The sequence below is a fragment of the Penicillium chermesinum genome, assembly GCF_028974085.1.
Source record: "Penicillium chermesinum strain IBT 19713 chromosome Unknown utg000003l:1.0-5111272.0:1.0-5115320.0, whole genome shotgun sequence".
Lineage (NCBI taxonomy): Eukaryota > Fungi > Ascomycota > Eurotiomycetes > Eurotiales > Aspergillaceae > Penicillium > Penicillium chermesinum.
The window spans coordinates 2,672,526-2,695,620 of NW_026695313.1; the positions used below are offsets into that span (position 1 = coordinate 2,672,526).

Consider the following 23,095-nt stretch of genomic DNA (forward strand, 5'->3'; position numbering starts at 1 on the left):
CATTTCATCTGAAAACAAGAGATGAGACAGACTTTTCGTGGTTGAGACTGTTTTTCTGTTGTTGCTGTCGAGCAGCCTTAGAGCGCGTCGAGAGTCGTTCTCTCTTCTCCATCTTCCACGCTCACTCTGTCATTTCTATCTTTAGCACCCTCTGCCACTCATCCCCAGGCAAATACTTTAAAATGGCGTCCCAAACTCCCGCGTCTTGGGGAAATGTGGCCGTCCAGCATCGTCCTCCGTGGATCTGGTCATCAAATGCAAACGTCCAGTGAGATGCATTTGTCATGTCCTCGGAAAAGCTGTTGTTTCTAACCCAGAAAGCGTTGCCAAGAACCTCTCGTGGTTTGAGGATGACTACCTCCCAATCTCGTCTTACTATACAGATACTCTTCAAAACCAATCGACCCGGATTGTCGGAATCGGTACGGTCATTCTGCCCACTCGGAGCCACCCAAACAATCTGCTGCGCGAATACAACGAGAATATCGTCCTCCACAATGTCCTCCACGCGCCTGAAGCCCATTTCAATCTCATTGGAAGGCCACTTCTGGAAGAGTACCAGGTGACTACCCACAACGGCGGAGAAACTCCCAGTTACATTAGTCGAATTTCTGATGGCGAGACGGTGGCCTTTTTCAAGCCCCTGGGCACGAATATCACGGAGTTCGAACTCCAACTCAACTGTCATCGACGATTCTATGAAACGGGACACCCTCCGTTGCCTCCATACGAAGTGAACATATTGCAAGCCTACTGGCCTGCTAAGGAGCAGGAAAATGTTGAAGCCACCTTGCAAAGGTACAGGCTGATCTCGATGAATCCGGGGCACCCGTCACGCCAATTCCCCCAATTGGCTTGTCAGCAACGGGCCCATAACTGACTAACGTCAAGGATTTTGCCAATACAGCGTCCTATTAATCAGACTCATGGTAAATTCTTCCAGGACCGCGGTTAGATGAAGATCTGCTAAGCTTTTGTCTTACGCCCATAGTGCTACGTCGCAAGCCCAAGGACGCGACACTTGGACGCAGTTTATGTAATGTGGTAGATCTAAATGGAAATACAGTGAAAGAAGAGTGCATGTCTTTGGTTTGGGGCCAATCTTCCGTTATGATGGTGCCATATCAGTCCGTCTAATACAGCTGAAGTTTCATAAGTCATGTCTGGTGTCCAATCCCTCTGTACTGATCATATATGTAATGCTCGCTACTCACAAAGTACTAGCAGTCCTAGCGGTGCTCTCGCAGAGACCCGGCGGGGATAAATGAAAAAACCAATAACTGGGAGTGTCTGGTTTACATCAATAAGGCCTACATGCATTTTCACCTAATAAATAAGGCATCGACGTTACTTAATATGGATGATGAGTCATCAGTGGCTCCCGGGTCGCGCACACCAATTTGCGCTGAGGCCATACTCGAGAATACTCACGCGGTCCTCGAAGTGCCAACAGCTTCTAGAAGCAGTACGGAAGGTTAGTTATAGAGATTCCCTGTATACTTCAAGGACATGGAGAAGCCAGAAATTATCCTGAGCCTTCTCCAGGCTTTGATATCTCCATGGTCATGATATTCGACCTCCTTCTCTGTTTTTCGCCCCGTTCCACAGTTTACTGCTACAATGAGTCCCGACTGATATGGTATTTAGTCCCGTGATCAGCGTATGCTAGGCAATACAATTCCCACCACCCATCATGTCTGAAGTCCATGGCGACTCAGATCAGCCCTCGATGGCCCCAGACCTAGAGTATCCTGTGGCTCTAGCGCCGCGGCAGGTGACGCTCCGGGATCGGGTTACCATTGCGACCCTGATGCCTTTTGGCTCGGCAGAAGAGGTCCCCAGGTCTCTGCTGAAGTATCTTTCTGATCAATTCAACAAGGAAATTGAAAAGGGAGACACATACGCCATGTCTGAGCCGATCCCACTTGCTCAATTCGGGCGATATTGGTTCTCGACGTTTGGTGTAGTGATGCTTCTAGGCGAGATCCAGAGTGTTCAACAGACCCACGCCATGGATAAAGCAGGCGCCAATTGGACTAAGCTTTGTCTTGGAGGGTTCCACATTCGACCTAATTACCCCGGAAGAAGTAGTCATGTCTGTAATGGGACGTTTATCGTCACGGATGCTGCTCGAAACAAAGGTGTTGGTAGATTGATGGGTGAAGCGTATTTGGAATTGGCGCCTCGCTTGGTGAGTCACATCTAATGCATGCGAGCAAATATCAGAATCTCACCTTTGCTTTCCTTCCAGGGATACACGTATGCAGTGTTCAACCTGGTGTATGAGACCAACGTGGCTTCGTGTCGTCTTTGGGATTCCCTCGGCTTCAAGCGAATCGGCAGAGTACCAGGCGGAGGCCAACTCAAATCTCAACCCGGTGAATTTGTAGACGCAATCATATACGGTCGAGGGCTTAGCTTAGACGGCGAGGATTCCGTCTCACAAGACCGATTTGAGAAAATTCGGTACTATCTCAAGCACTCGAAGTATCCCCGTGGCGCCGACCGCGCAGAGAAGAGTCGCCTCCGTAGTGCAGCTACCCATTACAAGCTGACGGGAGGTGATGGCGGCGAGCCAGAGAAGTTGATGCTTAAGGACAAAGAAGTTGTTTCAGACCCACAACAACAGTACGAGATCGCCAAGGAGGTTCACCTTCGACAACACGCCGGTATCAACAAAACCACCGCCGCCATCGCCGTCAGATACCACTGGGTACGCATCAAAGAAACCGTCAACCGAGTCATCCGCGACTGCCCCGAATGCAAGGAAACACTCAAGGCTCCTCCAATCCCTGGTCTCAAGGATGACGAACAGTCTGGCTCTGCCGACACAGGAGTGGCCGACGATGCAATGGACGACGCTCATGAGCATGACATGCCACAGACCATGGACGAAGAACCCGATGACTCACCTCGCCACGATCCGTTTATGAACCCATCAGCCACTGCCCCTGCACCGGCGCCCGGGACTGTACATCCCATGGCAAGCTTCAACCCGGTGCCCCTCGATCCGCAAATCATGCAGTTTCAGCAGCAACTGCGGCGCTATCAGCAGCAGAATGCGATGGCCAGTGCCTTCGCACCACCGAACCCACAAACCATGAATATGAGCTTCGATGACACCATGCGCTACCATACCGCCAATAATGCCTACCAGATGATGGTCGATGATGGCTCCGATCCATTTCGGCAGGAGGTTCTGGGATTGATGAATCCGTCGGCACACGATCTGCAGCATGAGGCGGATTTACTTGCTAGGTATGATTATGGGAGTCCTGGCGACGGCAACTACGACCTCAATTGAGCAGGTCTCGATTGAATGGATGTGTTTTCATATATATATTGTATTCTCTATGGCGTTGAGAAAAGGGGTTCGAAGAATCTCGGGTCTTCTGTGTCGCGCGGCTAAAATTAGCCTTTGGATTTGTCATTTTGCCCGTCCACCTGCATAGCTGGTTATTCTGAAGCTGGGTCACATTAATACATTAGTGCATATCTGAATAATTAAATAATATAGCTGATCGAGCAGCATCTTTCCGGAAGGTATTTTGAGCTGTGCGGATACGGCACACAGTGTGTAGAGCCCCTGGAGCTGGTCACCGCCCGGCATTACGGAGCATTTGGGGGGGAATCACAGCTTTGGGAAATTTTGGTGGTCGAAGATCAGCGAAACCCCTCCGATACCCTGAACGGTCGGGAACACCAACTCCTTTCCTTAATTCCATCGCTTCCTACCTTTCGTCTCCCGGTTCCGGTTTACTAGGTTTCACCATGGCCTTCGCCGGCCAAACACCAACCATTGTCGTGCTGAAGGAGGGTCCGTGATTCTTTCCCCGGAGCAGTGTGGGATGGCCACCGCTAACGATTGTCGCTTTTTATAGGCACCGACGCTTCCCAGGGCAAGGGCCAGATTATCTCCAACATCAACGCCTGTGTCGCTGTTCAGTCAACCGTTAAGAGCACTCTCGGCCCCTACGGTGGTGATCTGCTGCTTGTTGATGCCAATGGCAAGCAGACTATCACTAACGATGGAGCCACCGTGATGAAGGTAACGGAATTCTTTTTTTTTCTCTATGGTCTCCTTTAGAGGCATCTCGTCCCACTCTTCAGCTGTGTTTTCACCACGAGAAAGCCATGCTCATTTTTGTCTTGATAGCTTCTCGATATTGTTCACCCCGCCGCTCGTATCCTTACAGACATCGCCCGCTCCCAAGATGCCGAAGTCGGTGACGGAACAACCTCAGTCGTCGTTCTTGCTGGTGAGATTCTCAAGGAGGTCCGAGACCTTGTCGAGCAGGGTGTTAGCTCGCAGACCATCATTAAGGGATTGCGGAGAGCCAGCGCCATGGCGGTCAATAAGGTTAAGGAGATTTCGGTCAACGTACTCAATGAGGCCGACACGGAGGAGAAGAAGATCGAGACCCTTCGACGGCTAGCTGGCACAGCCATGAACAGCAAGCTTATCAAGCGGAATTCTGATTTCTTCACAAAGAGTGAGGATCCTCCCTGACTGACTCTTGGAATTAGAGATGGATTGCTAATTACGTTTCTTTTCTTCTCTTTCTTTCAGTGGTTGTTGATGCCGTGCTCTCGCTTGACCAAGACGATCTCAATGAAAAGTTGATTGGCGTGAAGAAGGTAACCGGTGGTGGACTCCAGGACTCCCTCTTCGTCAACGGTGTCGCTTTCAAGAAGACCTTCTCCTACGCGGGATTCGAACAGCAGCCTAAGTCCTTCAAGAACCCTAAGATTGTGTGTTTGAATGTCGAGCTGGAGCTCAAGAGCGAAAAGGATAATGCGGAGGTCCGTGTCGAACAGGTCTCCGAGTACCAAGCTATCGTGGATGCAGAATGGCAGATCATCTTCAACAAGCTGGAGGCTATCTACAAGACCGGCGCCAAGGTGGTTCTCAGCAAGCTGCCCATTGGTGATCTTGCTACGCAGTAAGCATTACTCCGTTCGGTGTATACAAATGACACATACTGATGACCGGCTCAATAGGTACTTCGCGGACCGTGACATCTTCTGTGCTGGTCGTGTCGCATCCGATGACATGGACCGAGTCTGCCAGGCCACCGGAGCCGCGACACAGTCGACCTGCAGCGACATTCAGGAACGTCACCTGGGAACCTGCGGATCTTTCGAAGAGCGCCAGATTGGCGGAGAGCGCTTCAACTTATTCTCCGAGTGCCCTGCGGCCAAGACCTGCACCCTCGTGCTGCGTGGTGGTGCGGAGCAGTTCATCGCCGAAGTGGAGCGCAGTCTGCACGATGCTATTATGATTGTTAAGCGTGCTCTGCGCAACACCACCATTGTAGCCGGTGGAGGTGCTACTGAAATGGAGCTGTCCGGTCACTTGCACGGCTACGCGGACCGCAATGTCCCGCACAAGCAACAGGCTGTGGTCAAGGCGTTTGCCAAGGCCCTGGAGGTCATCCCCCGCCAGCTGTGCGACAACGCCGGCTTCGACGCTACAGACATCCTGAACCGCTTGCGTGTTGAGCACCGCAAGAACAATGTTTGGGCCGGTGTGGACTTTGACAACGAGGGCATCCGGGACAACATGCTTGCTTTCGTATGGGAGCCCACTTTGGTCAAGGTGAACGCCATCCAAGCCGCGGTGGAGGCTGCCTGCCTTATCCTTAGTGTTGACGAGACAATCAGTAAGTGACCAATCGAATACCCGGACAGGGTTTCATGATAACAGAACGCCGTATCTGACTAATGAACTTGCAGAGAACGAAGAGTCCGCCCAGCCTGGTGGTCCCCCACGCGGTCTCCCTCCCGGTGCTGCACAGCGTGCCCTCCGGGGCCGTGGGCGCGGAATGCCCCGCCGTGGATGAACGAGTTTATGCCATGCTATGATGGTTTCTGACAGAGAAAAAATAAGTGAAAAATTTTTTTAATGAACCGAGTCTGGGGGAAGAGGGCTCCACTTCAGTGTGACTATTGAGAAATATATGTTGCAATACCTCACGTACAGGGAGAATAGAACCATGAGTCTTCGAGACTCTTTTCACCATCTCTCGAGTTCTCCCATGGATGAAGAGCAGAGGGAGCTTCGGTCTCGCCCTCGCGAGCACTAGTAGCGTTCATAATAATTTAGTAGCTTTTAGTCAATCTCTCATCCTAAGAAGCCTAATTCTCATGGACTGGTCCCTTGAGGCGATAGAGTTCTATGTACAAGCACGCAGATATTCAATCAGCATTTGGCATCTGCGAAACCCTGCACGAGGCCGGAGACCCTGCCCATAGCCTTTGCTTGCGGACATTATCGATCTAACGATCTCCATCCGACGCTTGACGAAGCTACTTCCGAGTCTGACGCGGGTCATCCTGTTTCAATGCACAAAACCTTTTGCGACCTGTACTGTTGCGAGTCAGGTGTATGCTGCAATACCCACAACCCAGCTCAGTGGACCGACGAGTCCTGAGTGTTTGCATTGTATGCCATGTCCTAATAGCATTGATGATAATCGCGGAGATTCCATCCAATTTTCGTTCTTCCTCGCTTGAGGGGCTCGGCTCGGTTGGGCCGGACATTGCAGTGATTCGCGACTTTCGGAGCGGCCGATGGGCTGAGCCTGCAGGTGAGATATAACTAGTCACTGAGTACTTACTAAAAAAAAAAAATAGGGGGCGGGGTCATGCCTTCCTTTTAGATTCTTTTAGTTCTGGTCTTCATTTTCAGTTTTTCCTGCAAATCAATCTCTGTTCTGTTCTATTATTGAGGAGCATTTGCAGCCATCAGCCAGCCCTATTTCTTGTAGATCGCGACTTGTCCCAGGGTACCTACCTGCCAACTCCGGTAAGTGGCAATGTTAGTCGATCACAGTTCGCGCGCGTCTCTGCCCGGGCTCCAGGACTCAATTTCCTATTTTTATAAGCCCGAATATTGTAAAGGATGTGAATTTCTCTGATTCCAAATTCTTTTTATTCCCTTGATCCCCTTCCGATCGCATATTCCATCATTGCGGGTCCCGTACTTCCGAGAGATCTCGGCCTTTCTCCACATCCCCCAGGGCATCCCTCCTTTCACTGTTTTTCTTTCGTCCTCCTCCACTTCACATCATTCACCATGTCTTACTATCCGCCCTACTCGGATGGTGCAGGGTATCCCCCTCCTCAGCCGTCCGGCTATCCCCCCACAGCACCAGTACCCGTATGCTTGATCTTTCCCAGGCCGCGCGGACGGTCGCCCGATGGCAGAGCTGAGCTGACCCAATCTTTCGCGCAGACCCATGCATCACCACCAGCAATCCTACGGCGGCGGCGGGGGCTATCCTGGCCAGCAATACCACCAACAACAGTCGCAAAACCCTTATGGATACTCTCACTCCCCCCAACCTCCGCCCCAGCCCTACGGGTCGCCTGCCCCGCCACAGGGCTACAACGTATGTCATACTGCATTGCCTTCTTCTCGGCGCCTGCGCGATGTGGCATCGACAAAGAACTGACATGGATCTTAGCAAGGGCCTCCCCCGGGCTACCAGCAACCACCCCACGGTGGTCCTCCGATGTACCAAGGCCAACCCCGCCCAGGTCCAGGATACGGTGGTGGCCACCACAGCGGTGGTCCGCCACCTCCACCCACGGCGCCGGTCTCCTTCGGCAACGGCGCGCCCCAAGGCTACAACTTTCAGTACTCGCGCTGCACGGGTAAGCGCAAGGCGCTGCTGATTGGTATTAACTACTTCGGCCAGAAAGGCCAGCTGCGCGGATGTATCAACGATGTCAAGAACATGTCCAGCTACCTAAACCAGAACTTCGGGTATGCTCGTGAAGACATGGTTATCTTGACGGATGACCAGCAGAACCCTATGAGCCAGCCAACTAAGGCGAATATTCTGCGCGCCATGCACTGGCTTGTTAAGGATGCCCAGCCTAACGACTCGCTCTTCTTCCACTACTCTGGTAAGCCGCTCGCTGAGACCATTTGGAAGATAGACATAATAGCTAATCACTTTGTGTAGGTCACGGCGGCCAAACGCCCGATCTCGACGGCGACGAAGAGGATGGATACGACGAAGTCATCTACCCCGTTGACTTCCGTAACGCGGGACACATCGTGGACGATGAGATGCACCGAATCCTGGTGAACACATTGCGCCCTGGTGTGCGGTTGACAGCCATCTTCGATTCCTGCCACTCCGGATCCGCCCTGGATCTGCCGTACATCTACTCCACCTCCGGTGTGCTCAAGGAGCCCAACCTTGCCAAGGAAGCTGGCCAGGGCCTGCTGGGCGTTGTCCAAGCCTACGCACGTGGCGACATGGGCAGCATGGTGTCCACAGCCATGGGATTCATCAAGAAAGCTACTAAGGGCGACGAGGCTTACGAGCGTACGAAGCAGACAAAGACCAGCCCGGCGGATGTGATCATGTGGTCTGGCAGTAAGGATGACCAAACCAGTCAAGATGCCCAGATTGCTGGCCAGGCTACCGGTGCCATGTCGTGGGCTTTCATTGCCGCTCTGCGGAAGAACCCCCAACAAAGCTATGTCCAGCTGCTGAACAGCATTCGCGACGAGCTGGCTGCTAAGTATTCCCAAAAGCCTCAGTTGAGTTGCAGTCACCCGCTGGGTTCGTATTCTCTCCTTCCATCCGGAAATAAAGTGACTAATGTATCTCCAGACACAAACCTTCTTTACGTGATGTAAATAATCGTCACGTGGAAGTAGCCCCGAAGGTACCTGTGGACTCAAATGAATCCAGGTCTCAAGTCTTCTAGTCTCTAACGAATCGCCTTGCATGTAATTTCATCCTTCGGTGTCGAGTGTATCTTATTTGGCCTGGCTACCTGGTTGTGCACGTTGTTTTCTATGCCACGACCTGTGATTATTTCTCATCATATTTACGCCCTTTATCAGCCCATTCAAGTTTACAGCGAGTCTAGCTAGCCTCCAAAAAAAATCATACAAGGCCTAGTGGTGACGGCCTTTTGTCGTTCTGGGCTCATTACGGTCTTCGCTCTCGTCCAGCCCGCACATCATTGTTGATATGAGAATTTGCCTCCGCCAGGTTCCGTCGCCACAATGTATAGAACACAGGGCAAAAATAAATAGAGCCGGTTTTCATGATGGATTTCGATTCTTCCGCACCTACCATCCCCTCCAGCTTGCCCCAGATTTCAACCGCCTGTGATGCCCTCGCACGCATTGTCCACGCTCCGGGCGACCGATATGGCTCTTTTAGCCCGAGTTCATCATCATGATCTTCTCTCGGTGCATGGGAATGATTTCCAGTATCTTGTATACCTTCCGATTGGATTTGTTGACGTGTTTGAAAATGAAATACAAGCTCAACGGAGGCCTGGCCGGGGCAACATACACCACCAGCATTGGACTTGGCTGTTGCCGAAATCCCCCTGGAACGCTGTGGCCATTTGATATTTGAGCAGTAGTAGCTAGAAGGATACTTGTATGCAGTGCGAGCCATCGAATCTGGCCTGCTTGAAGTTTTCTACTCGAACTCGCCTGTTGTATCGAGTCCAGATATATGGGGTAGTTAACCACGTTGTTGGGGCTATTATCCATCCGCGGCCCCGTGTCCACGGGTGTTCGAGATGTAACGGCCTTGGGAGTCGTGAAATATACAAAAGCATCCCTAGCCAACCAGCAGCATCAATATAGATTGATAAATAAGGTGGTTAGAAGTCTACGGTAATCAAGTGACCCGAGAACTCCATATGACTCGCAAAAGGTCTATTTCTCCAATAAATCTCGTTCTAGTAAGAACAATCACGTGACTAGTAACGCGCGACACGAACGAACGCGCAAGAACATTGGCCAATACTTTGTATAGAGGGATCTCTTCTGCAGTTGACGATATATCATTCCCGTTGTCTTCTGCCCCTTCTTTTTCTTCTTCGTTTCAACCATCTTTTCCATCACTTTCGTTCTTGCTCTTTTTTTCTCCAGACATATTTCATCTTTCCAAATACCCTGTACTTCAAATTCTTATTTCCTCTTACGGCTTTTCGACATGGCCGCCGAGGACGCTTTGGACCGCTCTGAGCTAGATTATTTTGATCATCCACTTCATGTGGTTCCCTGGGAGGGTCCCAGATCTGAGCCTATCTCAGCCATGGAGGTGGCCTGCAAAGCACATGATTTCTATTTCCTGTCCACGCTCAACGCAATCGACGCCTTGGTCCCCGCTCTCGACCGCCGCCATCTGCGGGAGGATTCAGTTCTCCTGGACAGTGACGCACCTCAAAACAATTTCAGGCGAGGCCCGCAGTGGAACCACGAGTCTCCCTTCGCAACCATAGGCTTCGAAAACATTAGGGATGTGAGCGGGGCTCACTCGCTGTTGGACACTGCCAGAATAGCGGCGTTCCGAGACCATTCAACCTTGAGTGCCCCTATGTTCAAATACATTCCGACCCATTTGGCTGTTTGGATGTGGAGAAAGCTCGGCAAATCGTGAGAACATTGGCAACCCATTGCAGTGAGACGATTGAGCTCTGACAACCCCGCAGGCACAAGCGAACCATGCATATGTGGAAGGTCTTCTCAGAAGCTTATCCCAGATATTTTCCTGAAGTGTGTCCATATTTCTGTTTCACGATCAATACGCACAAGGATCCCGTGAGTGATTACTTTCGCTTGCTGGAAAGCGAAAAGCTCTGCTGGCGTGCTATCCTCTCCGTTTCCACAAATATCCTCGAGATATCCGATCTCGTTGCCATCGGCTCGATGCACAACCTGGCCGCGCTGGAGATTAATAAGATCGGTCGTTTGGACCCTGATCGCGGTGACTGGGCTAGAAAGGGAGGCATGACAGACAGTGTGGTCAGGAGCTGGGTCGACATGGCTCTAAAAGATAAAACCCTGCAGCATCTCCGCGTCCTGAAATTCCGCAACCAAGATCGCCTCACTCCTCACTGCCTCGCTTACTTGTCCGAGCTCCCCGAGCTTCAATTTGTCATTACTCAGAACTGCAGTGGATTCACCAACGTCGTCGCGCCCCTTTGTGCCCTGCGGCCTGACCGTCCACATGATCAGGAGAATTTCAATCCCCGTGTCCATGGCTGGATTGCCCGGACCCTGGAAAATGTCATCTTGATGGACAATCGCGGCCACGACATCCTGTCTCCTATTATCAAACTGTACACCTACACCCCCAACGAGTCTTTCAACAGCTTCAAAGACATGGAGCCTTTGCGGGCCTCTTCTCTTGCAGTCTCTGTTCCCGTCTTGGAGTTCCAGCTGCCCATAAATGAGCGTCGGGTGTACAATATCGATATGCAGCGAGGGAAGTACCGCGACGTGTGCTGCTTTGTTCGTGGTAAAAGCACCCCGAATACTCTCAAGCGAGACGCCGAGAAAAGTGCCGACATGTCTCGCCCCCAAAAAAGGATTATGAAACAACGAAAGGATGGCCTTGATTTAGCCCAAATGCTGGACGGCCTCTGGTGATAATAAGCCTGCCTTTTTTTTTTACGTGTTACGAATTTGCAGACGAGCCTTTGCTTTCAATACCGACATGACCTAAAAAAAAAAATTCACGACCGGCTTGCCAGAAACTCGAGAACCGTATCGCATCGAAGGAGACACTTTCTTTTTCCTTGTTGAGGATTTTTGTTTCTTATGTCATGTTTTTTCACGGCGCAGTGGTGTAGCGGTGTTCAAAGATCCCTCTCAATGTGGAATTTGGGATTGCCCTTGGCTCATCCTGGCCCAATGGCCTTTCTGGACAGGCGTCATGTGTCTCTTATGGGGCATATGTCAGGACAAATCCAGATTGGTCGGGGGTCAGGTTACCAACAGCTGATAGGGGTCCAGCGCTGGGAACTAAGGAGCAGAGAGCAAGCAAAGGAAGAAAATCAAATGGGAAAAGGGAAAATAACAGCAAAAATGATGGATGGTGTTTAATTTAATGTTGATTTGATACCCTCTAAGCCCTCTAAGATGCCAAGATAGTATGTATTCATCGATCGGACTCCTCACTTACCATTTTCCATGCATTCCCAAGTAGGCGCGAAACAGCGAATAGAAGAGGTATTCTAGGTTGACTGTGGCCCCGTAATCTACACTTCTTTTCAGCGATCTTCCCGACAACCGGAGATCCTTCACGTGGCGAGGACTCAGTATGCATATCGAAGGAGAAGTTGTTGATCTCGTGGAATCCAGCGATCGTAGAATGAGTATCACTGCTACCTTGCTTATCAAGGCGAGTCGTTTCAGGTTGAAAACAAGCATTACTGGTGTAGCCTTCAGCCATATTGAGCTGGACAAGCTGCGGCCACTGGGACAGCTTGGTAACATCTATAGCCGTATTGTTTTAACCTTCGAGCATCCGCTGAGCAAACCACTGTCACATTTGCATGCTTGCAATTGAAAATTCTGCCCTATGGGCTTATCGCCCCCCCCTGGCAATAGCTTATCAGTCAGATTGTTAGCCATGCATCGGCTGAACTCGCGCTGAGGCCTCTTCTTATCAACATTGGAATCCGACCGCGTTATTCGGCGAGCGGCAATCGTCTCATGGCTCTGAGTATAGTACGTTCCTGCTGCCAGGCAGCCACTCTTGATTGAAACCAGCATCTTTCCCAAGGTCCAAGGTGTATCAATTGATACCTAGGTACCAGCGAAGTCGGGTTTCAGGCCGGAGAATGTCGGGTGCGGATCTGTCCAGCTGCAGGCCTAAGAGCTAAAAGCAGACGAACTCGTACGCTACTAGCGTCTAGAGAAACAAAATAAAAAAATACAACAGTCAAAAATAAGATGCTTCACCAAGTACCGCGGATTCCCTACAGGCGGTGACTGGCCTTTCCCACTCCGCCCTTCAGGCTACCTTTAGGGGGGTATATGGTGGCGGCACAGCCGCCTGAATATTCTTCACCCACCTAACAGGTAACCCTGAAGGGCGAAAAGGCGCCTTCGGCCATTCCACCCTTATAGACATTTACACATCCCCTCCTACCCATTTCCCCTCTTCGTATCCCCCTTTCTCTTCGAATACCGGACCATCTTTGCTCTGACAACGTATCCACCGCTGTCCGACATATAAGTTACAAACACATTGGCCGCCCTCAACCACGAAGAACTAACTCATCATCTGCTCCCTGGTCAGATCATCGGTCTTCAGATAATCCAGACATGACACCTACTTTGTCTCTTGGACAGGTTTTGAAAGGCAGAAGAGGAGTCTACACCGTCACAAAGCAACTACACGACTGCGTCTGGCTTGCCACGTATGCCCCTTGATTGGAGTTACATGAAATCGAAATCATATCTGACGATAATTACAGAGACCAGCTTCACCAGAGATTTGTGGCCAAGAGCGTCCGTCATTTCCGATTGCAGAACGAACGAGATATCCTGCTTCGTTTCCAAAGTCGAACACCGTATATTCGCCCCCTCATTGATGAAATTGAGGATTCGTCAGCTCCTCCTACGCTCATACTGAAATATCTGGATGACAACGTTCTCCATGCCTCAAACAGCAAACGTCTAACCCGGCCAGAAGTGAAATACGTTGCGAAAAAGGTTCTCGAGGCGTTATTACTTTTACATGACGAGGGGTTTGTACACACTGGTATGCTCTAATCGTCCTAGATTTTGTGCTTTATGAACTAAATTGATCGTGGCATGGTGTAGATATCAAGCCTAGCAATGTGTTGGTGAACCATGGACAAGATGACGTCCGATTTAGAGATGTCCAATTGGCCGATTTTGGAAGTACTGTCCACGTGGATTCTACTTACGCTCAGCATGGTGACCCAATTGGCACGCCCATTTTCAGGAGCCCCGAAGCACACCTTCAAATGAAATGGGACACTGCCACGGACATTTGGTCGTTTGGGGCAATGGTAGGTCTAAAATCTATTACAAGGCGGTTTGAACGGGATAATAACGACCACCTATGATGCAGCTTATCAGTCTCCTTTATGGGGATGGATTCCATATTTTCAAGCCCGATGTCCCTATAGACCATGATGAATATGATGTTAAAATTCTCATGAAGCATCATCGATGCTTCGGCCCCTTCCCCGAATCGTACGAGGAGATTGCGGACCAGGAGAGGCTGGCAGTTCTTATGTGGGTTATGAAAGAAAGCCCTCCGGAAACCCTGAGGCCCTTTCATCTCACAACTACGCTAGAGATTTGTCTGGAAGACAAGGAATTCGTGTTGAAGACCATGAAACTCGACCCCAGAGATAGGCCCACTGCACGACAGCTCTTGGACGATAAATGGTTTCATTAAGATTGGCCATAAATAGTTTGTGGAATTCAGGACAACACCGTTAAATTACCGACCAATGATTAGATACCTTTGATGTGTAGACCTTTCCTCTTTGTCTCTCGTCTGTCTCCGTTCCATCAGCCCCAAAATTATTCTGTCAAGTATAGATCCTTCCATAGATGACCTGTAGCAAGCGAATCAATCCCTGAATAAATCTCGATGTTTCTCGGTACGCTAGAATTGAGAGATTCCATCGACTGTTCGGAATCATGGCAAACTTTGCTGTATCAGTCAAATGAATCGCGCAACAGCGCCATATTCGACGGTTCTGCATCAACGACTTGATTTAAAACGTCCAAAATTTTCGGAAGGCCTTGAAGCTCGTCCTGGAGCCTTCTAAGGGACTTATCACTACTTCCATAGCTTGCGGAAGCGTCATAAAGTGATTTTACTGATTGAATTACGGTGCTAATGATAGCCAATGCTGAAGCAATGAGAGATATAGGATCCGACATTGAGAAAATCTGTCGCCGAGGCTTCTCCTAAGAGGTTACTGTGAGAGAGAGTTGAATTCAAGAAACATTTCCTCATTATACGAAGGGCGGATGGGGCCTTAGCGAGTCGATCATCCATTGTATCACGTGATAAATATGACCGGTCAGACTAGCAGCCGTGGCTGAGCCCTCACGTAATGCTCACCTCGAACGGAGGTGCCTAAGACGAGTCCATCTAAAGTAGGTGTTCTGTCAGCATGATTGCTGGTTAAACTTGACTATCTAAAGGAACGTGTATCAGGGCCCGTAGTAACTCACGCTCTTGAAACTAAGGGAGGGAGGATGGTTAAGAAAAGAGGCAGGATCGGACTGGATAAGAGAAGCAGCTGTGGGGAGCCAATGAGAAAGACCGAAGGCGCGAATGCGCATTGGCCAAATGGAGCTTAAGGCGAGACATGGGTCTCCGGTTCGCTTCAGGGCGTACAGGGGTGGCTTTTGGTGTAGAATAAAGGGGTCTTCAGGGGTTCAAGCAGGCAAGGTGAAGTACCTGCTAAAAGGTGATTTTCTACCGGACAGACGAGATGAAGCGGTAGGCAAAAACATACAACAGTCAGGATTCCCATGTGGTCACCCACCATAGTACTAACTGACCGGCGTGTGGCTAAAGCGCGGTCAGTACTCGGGTGGGTGTTGCCCGGGTGAGTTTAGGGTGAGCGCCGCTTTACGGTCGCGCGACCGGGGGTGAGCAGGGTGAGTGCACTATAGACGGGGTGAGAACCGGGTGATCAGCCGGGTGAGATGCCGCCAAGAACGCACATATACCGCACAGACTCTCTGCACTCAGCTGTTACCAAGTATGATTGGCTTGCCTTGATCTCGCTGAAACCGCGGTCTTTTCGCAGTTGTTGCCATGATTGGCTGAGACGGACGACAAGGCTGACTCCTAGTTTGTCTTGGGCATGAGATGTTGGTCTGGCCTCTACCAATTTACCTATATTGACACCGTCTTCGAATCGTTGTTCACTAGTAGAGTTAGTAGAATATGTCATCCTCTTAATATACTATTGTCTCATTTAAATTCAAGGCTTACAGAGTGTTGTTCTGGCCGGTCAAAAATTCGGCCTAGTACTTCCTGACTCATCTATTCTTATGTAACCTTGGAATACGAACTATGGTGACATTCTCGGCTAAATAGTTTCACCGATTCCGGGTGCCTGCTAAGAAAATATCTTTTTGTTATTGGGAAACCTAATCACTGTTGGGAACTGCATAATAACGGCGTTTCAATTTGGAATACTAAAGCTAAGGAAGAAAGAAGAAGAAGAAAGAAAAGAGGAGAAACTACAGCGACCGATGCAATATTCAACTCTTATTATCTCTCTATCCCTTCTTGTCCACGTTCGGATAACGGTAGTTCGGACGAAGCTATGATCTGTAGGCGGTACAATTTGTATTTACTAGGAGGCTGTTGTTTCTGGCAACCTTACCGATACGGTTTAGCGCCTGTCTCTTGTTGCCTCGGTTAGGTTTAGTATATCTATATTAGGTTTAGCTGTTTGTGCTAGCCTATAACGAGAACTGCCGCCTATCGCCGCCTTCGTAGATCCTCATAAACTATATAACCCGGCTGGTGCGTCGCTCAACTATCCCTTCTTTCCAACCTATCTTATAGATGTATCTCTTGGGCTTTGCCGTTCTAGCAGTATGCTGCCAGCCTGGAACTCCTTTCTCCAGATCTCTGTGCTCGGAGATGACCGTCTCTACTCTCAGGTACTACACCTCCTTGGTTCTCTGATATTGTTACGACGATATATTCTCGAGACCTCTGATTTGATTGTTATTAGTATAAATCGCCGATCTTAGTCGTTCCTAGAGAAAGGTCTGTCTGTCTTCTAGGGCCGTGACTTTTGTCCCCATTCTCCCTCTCCCCCAATAAGTTTTTCTAGTTGTCGGCTGTAACTTATATAATTCTTGGTCTAAGTCTCTTAGAAAAACCTACAAGGTATATCTCTGATCTCTGAGATAGAGGGATAATATATCAAGATGTATATAGATATTGGAAATCTGTTAGAAACAATACAGCTGCTAATAGCAAAAATGTCTCTTGATATCTATAAAGTGTTTTTGAGAGAAAAACTAGATATATAATAGGCTTTATTACTTATAAAAAACAGATAGTTAGTGATATAATTATAAAACATATTATATAATAGTCATAAGATCGCTTATAATTAATCTAGTTTATCAAATATCAAGACAAATATATTTATGATTATAGCTAGACTATATATTTCCTACACAAGATTATCTTAATTAGTTTAGAGTTACTATAGGCTTTATAATATAATGATTAAAATAAGATTTGGTCTTGTATATAATAGAGGCCTAGAATGGTTAATCTAGCTGATTGATCTATAATAGAGATCTGTATTTCTCTAAAAGCCCGACTATATTACTATATATATCTATTCTAGGAATAAGTTATAAGCTTTCTTAAGAAAAAAAAGAGATAAGATAATATCTATAGAGAAAGTGGATTAATAGTTTATAAGATAAGATAGATTCTGGCTAAAACCTAGTTCTATATCTTAACTATAGATAAGACTATTGTTACGGACCCACTTCGGTTGAAGAAAATAAGTCAACCACGACCAACCGATCTGTCAAGATTGACACACACGTGACAAGGGAGCCAGGTATGGCAGCCGACCAATTGGCATGAAGGAGCCAGGAACAGCTGTCTAAGGCAGCAAGGCAACAGTGGCTCATCAGCGATGTGCACTGCACATCAGCGATGCGCGGAGCGCATCAGCGATGCGCGGAGCGCATCAGCGATGTGTCCCGAACACATCAGTGACAGGAAGGACTGGATATATAAGGACACTCACTTGGCACCATGTATTTAGTTCTTCGCGATCAATCTCTTCTTGATTCTACATCATTGTTACTTAGGAACCACAAGATTGGAATACGACAACGGTTCATTGTTCATACTTGTCTCGAATCCAAACCTAACGACGAAGGGGAGATCCATAAGAACCTGACCTCGTCGGCGCCCTCAGCAGCTCCACGTTTACTAAGCAAGACCTCTAAGGACTTGAGCATCTAAGGCCTGTTGCCGTGTGTGATCGGTAGGCATTGCAATAGAGTGACGAGACACCCTTGGCGTGCAGAGTGACCAAGAGAAGTATCACCCTTTGAGGACCCACTCACCGAGACTCGCTAGGTAGTGCGTAACAACTATATATAACTTTCTATATTATATAGGTCTTGAGTTATAATTATAAAAATTTATAAACTCTCTCTATATTCCTCTATTCTAAGCCCAGTTCCTTTATCTATTAACATTATAAACTACTATACCTATCAATCTTAATAATATTAACTTCTATTCTTATCTACCTACCAAACCTTCCTCTATATCTATTATTCCGGTTTCTTATTAAAAGATCTATTAGGCTCTAATAGCACCTTATACCTATCTATTTATCTTCTTTTCTATAAGAATCTAAAATCTTATAAAAGATAATATAGTTTTAAATACTAGTAATAAATTTAATCTCGAAATAGATAGAGTTATATAAGAAAATAGTCTAGCTATACATAATATAAACTATAATATATATATCGATTTGGGAGTCTAATCTAAGACCGAGATATCTTAAAATAAACAACCATTATTAACAAGTAATAATTTAGACTTATTACCAAGCTACTTAAAAATAAACTTGACTAAGATTATCTACCAGATTATTTAGACTGATCTTTAGTAAGGATATTTAATAATCTAGAAATCATTTTATTACCAACAGAACTATATTCACATTAATAAAATAAAATACTATAATTATTATCTTATAATTTATCTTCTATTTCTAACTTTATCGGAAATATCTATCTTCTTATTTGTCTCTTCGACTATAACCCTAAATAACTTACCCAGATAATACCAAGATTATATCTTTTTACTAGAAAATTATTATAAGCTGTATCCAACTTCTACTTTATCATAAGTCGGCTTGACTTATCTTTATATCTTGTTGTCACCTTCGCTAGATATATTAACACAACCTAGAATAAATAACACAAATCAAGAGGAATCTAAGATAGACAATAACAACTCAAGATCCGAAAACTAGTAAGATCGGATAGAAGTTATAGAGGATAGAATAATAATATAAAGTATCTAGACCGAGAGATTCTTAAGTAATAAGTTATGTCCAGATAAGGGTTCTGGAGAGGGTTCTATCGAGAAAAAACAAGATCCTATATCTCCCTGGTCGATATTACAAACTTGTCGAGTCAAAAAATCAGAAACCCTTTCTACTAAGACTTACTCTTTTTGTCTATAATAAAATATAGAGTTTAAACAGTTAAAACAATCACAAGCTATTAATATAGTCATCTTTACTTATCAAAATAACAACTTTACTAGAAATGCTAACACAAGTCCTCTAGCTAGACTATGATGCTATAATCATAAAGATAATAATAGCCGTAATAATAATCGCTAAAAATAGACTATAAAAGAGAGATATTTACTATTTCTGAGTAAATCCTATCTTTAGTTACCAGAACGATCATAGAAACAACTAAAGATATCTACAAAAAATATATTAGTCTTGACTAAAGAAATTATCGGGAAAAATGATAGTTATAGTCTATCTTCCGAATATTATTCAATCTTTATCCTAAGTAAAATATAAGAGATATATAGTTATAAAATCCTCTATATACAAACTTACAGTCATCAACATATTTATTTTATAATATTTCTTCTAGACGATTTGTACTACTAATCCGTGATATTATTAATCAAGTCTCTATTATATAACAAATCTTTTAAGGATATATTTTCAAAACTAGAGTTATATATATAATATTATAAACAAACCTTATCTCTAGATTATAACAACGAAGATACATAGTTGAATAGGTCTTTGATAAGCTCGGCGCTAAACTCCCGGTCTTATACTAGTCGTAGTAATATAAAACCAAAGACTAGTCAGTATATGTAGTGGTTGCCTAGAGAAAAAAAACTTTTATAAGAGCTTAAGTGAGACAGAAGCCGACCATAGTTAGAAATAATAAGCTTATTCTTAGAAAAATACCCGGCAGAAAGTCTGGTGTAATCCAGGTCTACTAGAATAATATCCTCAGCTTAAATAAATAGGCAGTAGCAGATACAGCTATACATATCTTGAAGATATCTCTCCGAGTTCTGAAGGGTACTCTGCCTGTCTTAGGTCCTATACCACCACACAACTTGATCATCATCTCCTTCAAATACTTTATCTAAACTTTGTATATAGCTATCCTATCCACCAAGAAATTTCTGCTTTTATAATATCGAAGGAGTGGAAGGAAAAACTGAAGCTTAATAATCATCCCATAAAGACAGAACAGAACTATTATATCGTGTGAGTCTTGTCATAAATGTAAGTTGAGGTATAATTATAGATGGCTAATCTATGAATATTACCACCGGTATGGTTAAGAATCGATCTATATCTACTACCTAGCTTTTCTTAACTAGAGACTAGGCTTAGTTACAGAAGATAGATCTTCTTGTACTTTCCGAACATCTAGGATCTTATTATATTATGTCTGACTGTAATATCATTTAGTATCTACCAACAAACTATTAGTATTTAAGGCAAATATCAAATACTATCCTATACAAAAAGTAAATAACTTCCTTCTCGAGATAATTTACAAATATATTACAGATTCGAATATAATCTTGTTTAGTACTCAAGATAAGTCTATTTATAGTAATCAGATTACGCTTATTATAGAGATTCTCTAAGTACTATATAACTTCAACACTATATATAACTTGCTAGCTATATACTATTTTATAAGCCAAGCATTAATCATACCAAATAAATTGATTCTATTTGTACTACCATCACTTTCAGAATCTGTCCTTTCTTTTTCTAATAACAAAGGGGAAAGCAATAATTAGCTTTCTTGTCTTATTAAAGAAGTCTTTATCTTAATTTTCTTCTAGATTAATATTATAACCTTAATAAACTTATCTAAATTTATATATCTATATATAGAAAAAAATCTATATCTCGAATTTCTTAGTATTATTTTTTTAGTTGTTATATAATCATATCTGATCGGACTAGTATAGGAAAGAGAGTAACTAGATATCTTTACTTGAGATTTATATTATTATAGTACTAATTACCTTTATCTTACTCAGAAACTTACTCTATTAAATAATATACTAGTCTGATTAAAATAAGATTATTTAATATTTATAGTATATATAAAAAGAGATTCGAGTAAATAATATATAATCTTGTACTAGAATATCTTCTAAGCTTTTAAGTATAGACAAGAATACTTGATATTATCTAAAAGATTTATATATAGATATTCTAGGGTTTGGGGTTAACTATAATATATTTAATACTATCGATATCTCTCTCTTTCTTATCGAGTATTATAGGAAGATTTTTATCAAGATATATATCAGCCGTTAGCCGATTCTGCCGCCACATACCGCCCTAGGAGTCGACGAGGTCTGTCTAAACTACAAGACTAGTAAAGATGGGACAGAGGATTGCGTTAGAGTTAGGTATTAGATCGGTCATCATAGCTTTTTCTTCTTCCCCTTCTCCTCTTTCCTCCTTAGCTTTAGTATTCCAAATTAAAACGCTGTTGTTGCTGTGTTCTAACTCTACTTAGGTTTCCCCTTGATAATACTAAAGCTTACCTTTTTCTTTCCTCTGCTGTAATATATATTGCCGACACTCGATTTTGTGTCGACTGTGTCAAGATATCTATCATAACGGAAACTACCTTCAATATATCTCCCCACAATCGAAAGTACAACCTAGAAAGAATAGAGCAGCAGACCCGGAGCCGTATCTTTATCCCAGACATATTTCCCGAATCTCCAATCGAGAAACACAGCAAGAATCCTACCTACAAGTTACCTACAGAGTTAATCTCCAACACTATAATTATAGATATCTATTAGAATAGTTATCCCTCCATCGATATTAAATAGTTCGAAAAGTTCGAGAAACTGTTTCAGCGAAACCTGCAATATCTTTAGAATAACGTGATCACAATAATATATTTCCTAAACAAGAAACAACTAAAACTCAAGAAAGAGCTAGTTTAGTAACAGGTCTAATAAACGTAATTAGAGAAATATATCACCTAAACTAATAAGAAACTTGAAGTTTTGTTATAAAAACAACAGGATACAACTATAAAACATTACGTATTATTAGAGTCTCTGAAACAGGCTTAATAGTATACCAAGAAAGAGTCGAATACAATATTGACCGGAGATCGATCGAAATTCTCTAAGATATCTAATATATCTTTTTTTAAGAGAGGAACGTCGACTTAATTTAAATAGTGACATATTATTATTAAACAAAAGTTTTAATTAAACGAGGATTATTACTCGTCGGCCTTATACTATATAACATATATATCTAGCTGATATAAAGAGAGTGCCCTCGAGTAGATCGGTTTATATACTATCTCCGGCTTAGACAACAAATATACCAATTTCTAGGATATCCTCGACTACCTTAAAACAATCTACTACAATCTTTATAAGTATAAGATTATTAGGAGTGTATTTAAGAAACTAAAGATAAAGTTTAAGGATAGTTTCTAAGACTTTATAAAGGAATTCATATATTTAATACTCTAGAGAGAGATCTGTATAAACAATAACAATAAGAAAGAGAAGCTGTATAATCGACTTCTATCATATATACAAATCCTAGTATTTTCCAACTACAAGAATAACAGAGTTAGTTATTAGATATTTATAAAGGAGTATTACTTCTCTGAGAAAGTCACTAATCGAAATTAATAAGATCAAATATATGGTATCTATAGAGGCCTCGGAGATTTAAATAAGATAGAACAAACTTGGAATTATAATTCTGCGATCTCTTGTGTTGAGATATTAAAGGCTGTTGTGAATAATAACAATATCTTTACTAGAAACCGAGTAATACTATTATTAGAAGAGAGGAAATACCAGTTTAATAATAACCTTTGTCTTTTCTATATTAAGCCGGGTTATCTATTATATAACTATAAAACTTATCAAGTATAGTCTACCACATCAAGCATCTTAATTAATATTACTACTATAGAGAAATTCTAATTTAAAGAGAAGCTTTTCGAACTTAAAGATTTAGAAAAAAAAGTCTATCTAGGGCAAGTCTCTAGTCTAGATAAACATATATTATTATTATAGTATGAGACCGACTTTAGTTATCTTATAGATAATTACAGTTTTATTATTAATATAAAGATAGCTTATAATAGATTTATATTTACCACAACTATACTGGCTGATATAGGAGCTAATATCTTTATTCTTATAGATTAAGAATTAGTAATTATACTAGGACAATA

At 44.5% G+C, this 23,095-nt stretch overlaps 7 protein-coding genes across 7 annotated transcripts; 6 read left to right on the plus strand and 1 right to left on the minus strand.

Moving 5' to 3' along the window:
- Positions 1-182: 182 nt before the first annotated feature.
- On the plus strand, positions 183-955 carry N7468_003944 (uncharacterized protein; the record flags this gene model as incomplete). Its single annotated transcript, XM_058473241.1, has 3 exons — positions 183-268; positions 322-798; positions 892-955. The coding sequence occupies 3 exons, from the start codon at positions 183-185 to the stop codon at positions 953-955; spliced, it is 627 nt and encodes a 208-aa protein (XP_058332244.1).
- Positions 956-1,693: 738 nt separating this feature from the next.
- N7468_003945 (putative histone acetyltransferase Spt10) lies at positions 1,694-3,304 on the plus strand (the record flags this gene model as incomplete). Its single annotated transcript, XM_058473242.1, has 2 exons — positions 1,694-2,191; positions 2,252-3,304. 2 exons carry the CDS (start codon positions 1,694-1,696, stop codon positions 3,302-3,304), a joined length of 1,551 nt encoding a protein of 516 aa, XP_058332245.1.
- A 467-nt stretch (positions 3,305-3,771) lies between these two features.
- Positions 3,772-5,843, plus strand: N7468_003946 (chaperonin-containing T-complex subunit CCT7; the record flags this gene model as incomplete). Its single annotated transcript, XM_058473243.1, has 6 exons — positions 3,772-3,817; positions 3,882-4,048; positions 4,157-4,493; positions 4,571-4,943; positions 5,002-5,663; positions 5,737-5,843. 6 exons carry the CDS (start codon positions 3,772-3,774, stop codon positions 5,841-5,843), a joined length of 1,692 nt encoding a protein of 563 aa, XP_058332246.1.
- A 1,398-nt stretch (positions 5,844-7,241) lies between these two features.
- N7468_003947 (caspase family protein) lies at positions 7,242-8,659 on the plus strand (the record flags this gene model as incomplete). The annotated part of the gene is made up of 4 exons (XM_058473244.1): positions 7,242-7,394; positions 7,470-7,914; positions 7,974-8,582; positions 8,634-8,659. 4 exons carry the CDS (start codon positions 7,242-7,244, stop codon positions 8,657-8,659), a joined length of 1,233 nt encoding a protein of 410 aa, XP_058332247.1.
- Positions 8,660-9,983: 1,324 nt separating this feature from the next.
- Positions 9,984-11,422, plus strand: N7468_003948 (uncharacterized protein; the record flags this gene model as incomplete). Its single annotated transcript, XM_058473245.1, has 2 exons — positions 9,984-10,426; positions 10,483-11,422. The coding sequence occupies 2 exons, from the start codon at positions 9,984-9,986 to the stop codon at positions 11,420-11,422; spliced, it is 1,383 nt and encodes a 460-aa protein (XP_058332248.1).
- A 511-nt stretch (positions 11,423-11,933) lies between these two features.
- On the minus strand, positions 11,934-12,227 carry N7468_003949 (uncharacterized protein; the record flags this gene model as incomplete). Its single annotated transcript, XM_058473246.1, has 1 exon — positions 11,934-12,227. The coding sequence occupies one exon, from the start codon at positions 12,225-12,227 to the stop codon at positions 11,934-11,936; it is 294 nt and encodes a 97-aa protein (XP_058332249.1).
- An 878-nt stretch (positions 12,228-13,105) lies between these two features.
- N7468_003950 (uncharacterized protein) lies at positions 13,106-14,213 on the plus strand (the record flags this gene model as incomplete). Its single annotated transcript, XM_058473247.1, has 4 exons — positions 13,106-13,200; positions 13,258-13,544; positions 13,607-13,818; positions 13,881-14,213. 4 exons carry the CDS (start codon positions 13,106-13,108, stop codon positions 14,211-14,213), a joined length of 927 nt encoding a protein of 308 aa, XP_058332250.1.
- Between the last annotated feature and the right edge of the window lie 8,882 nt (positions 14,214-23,095).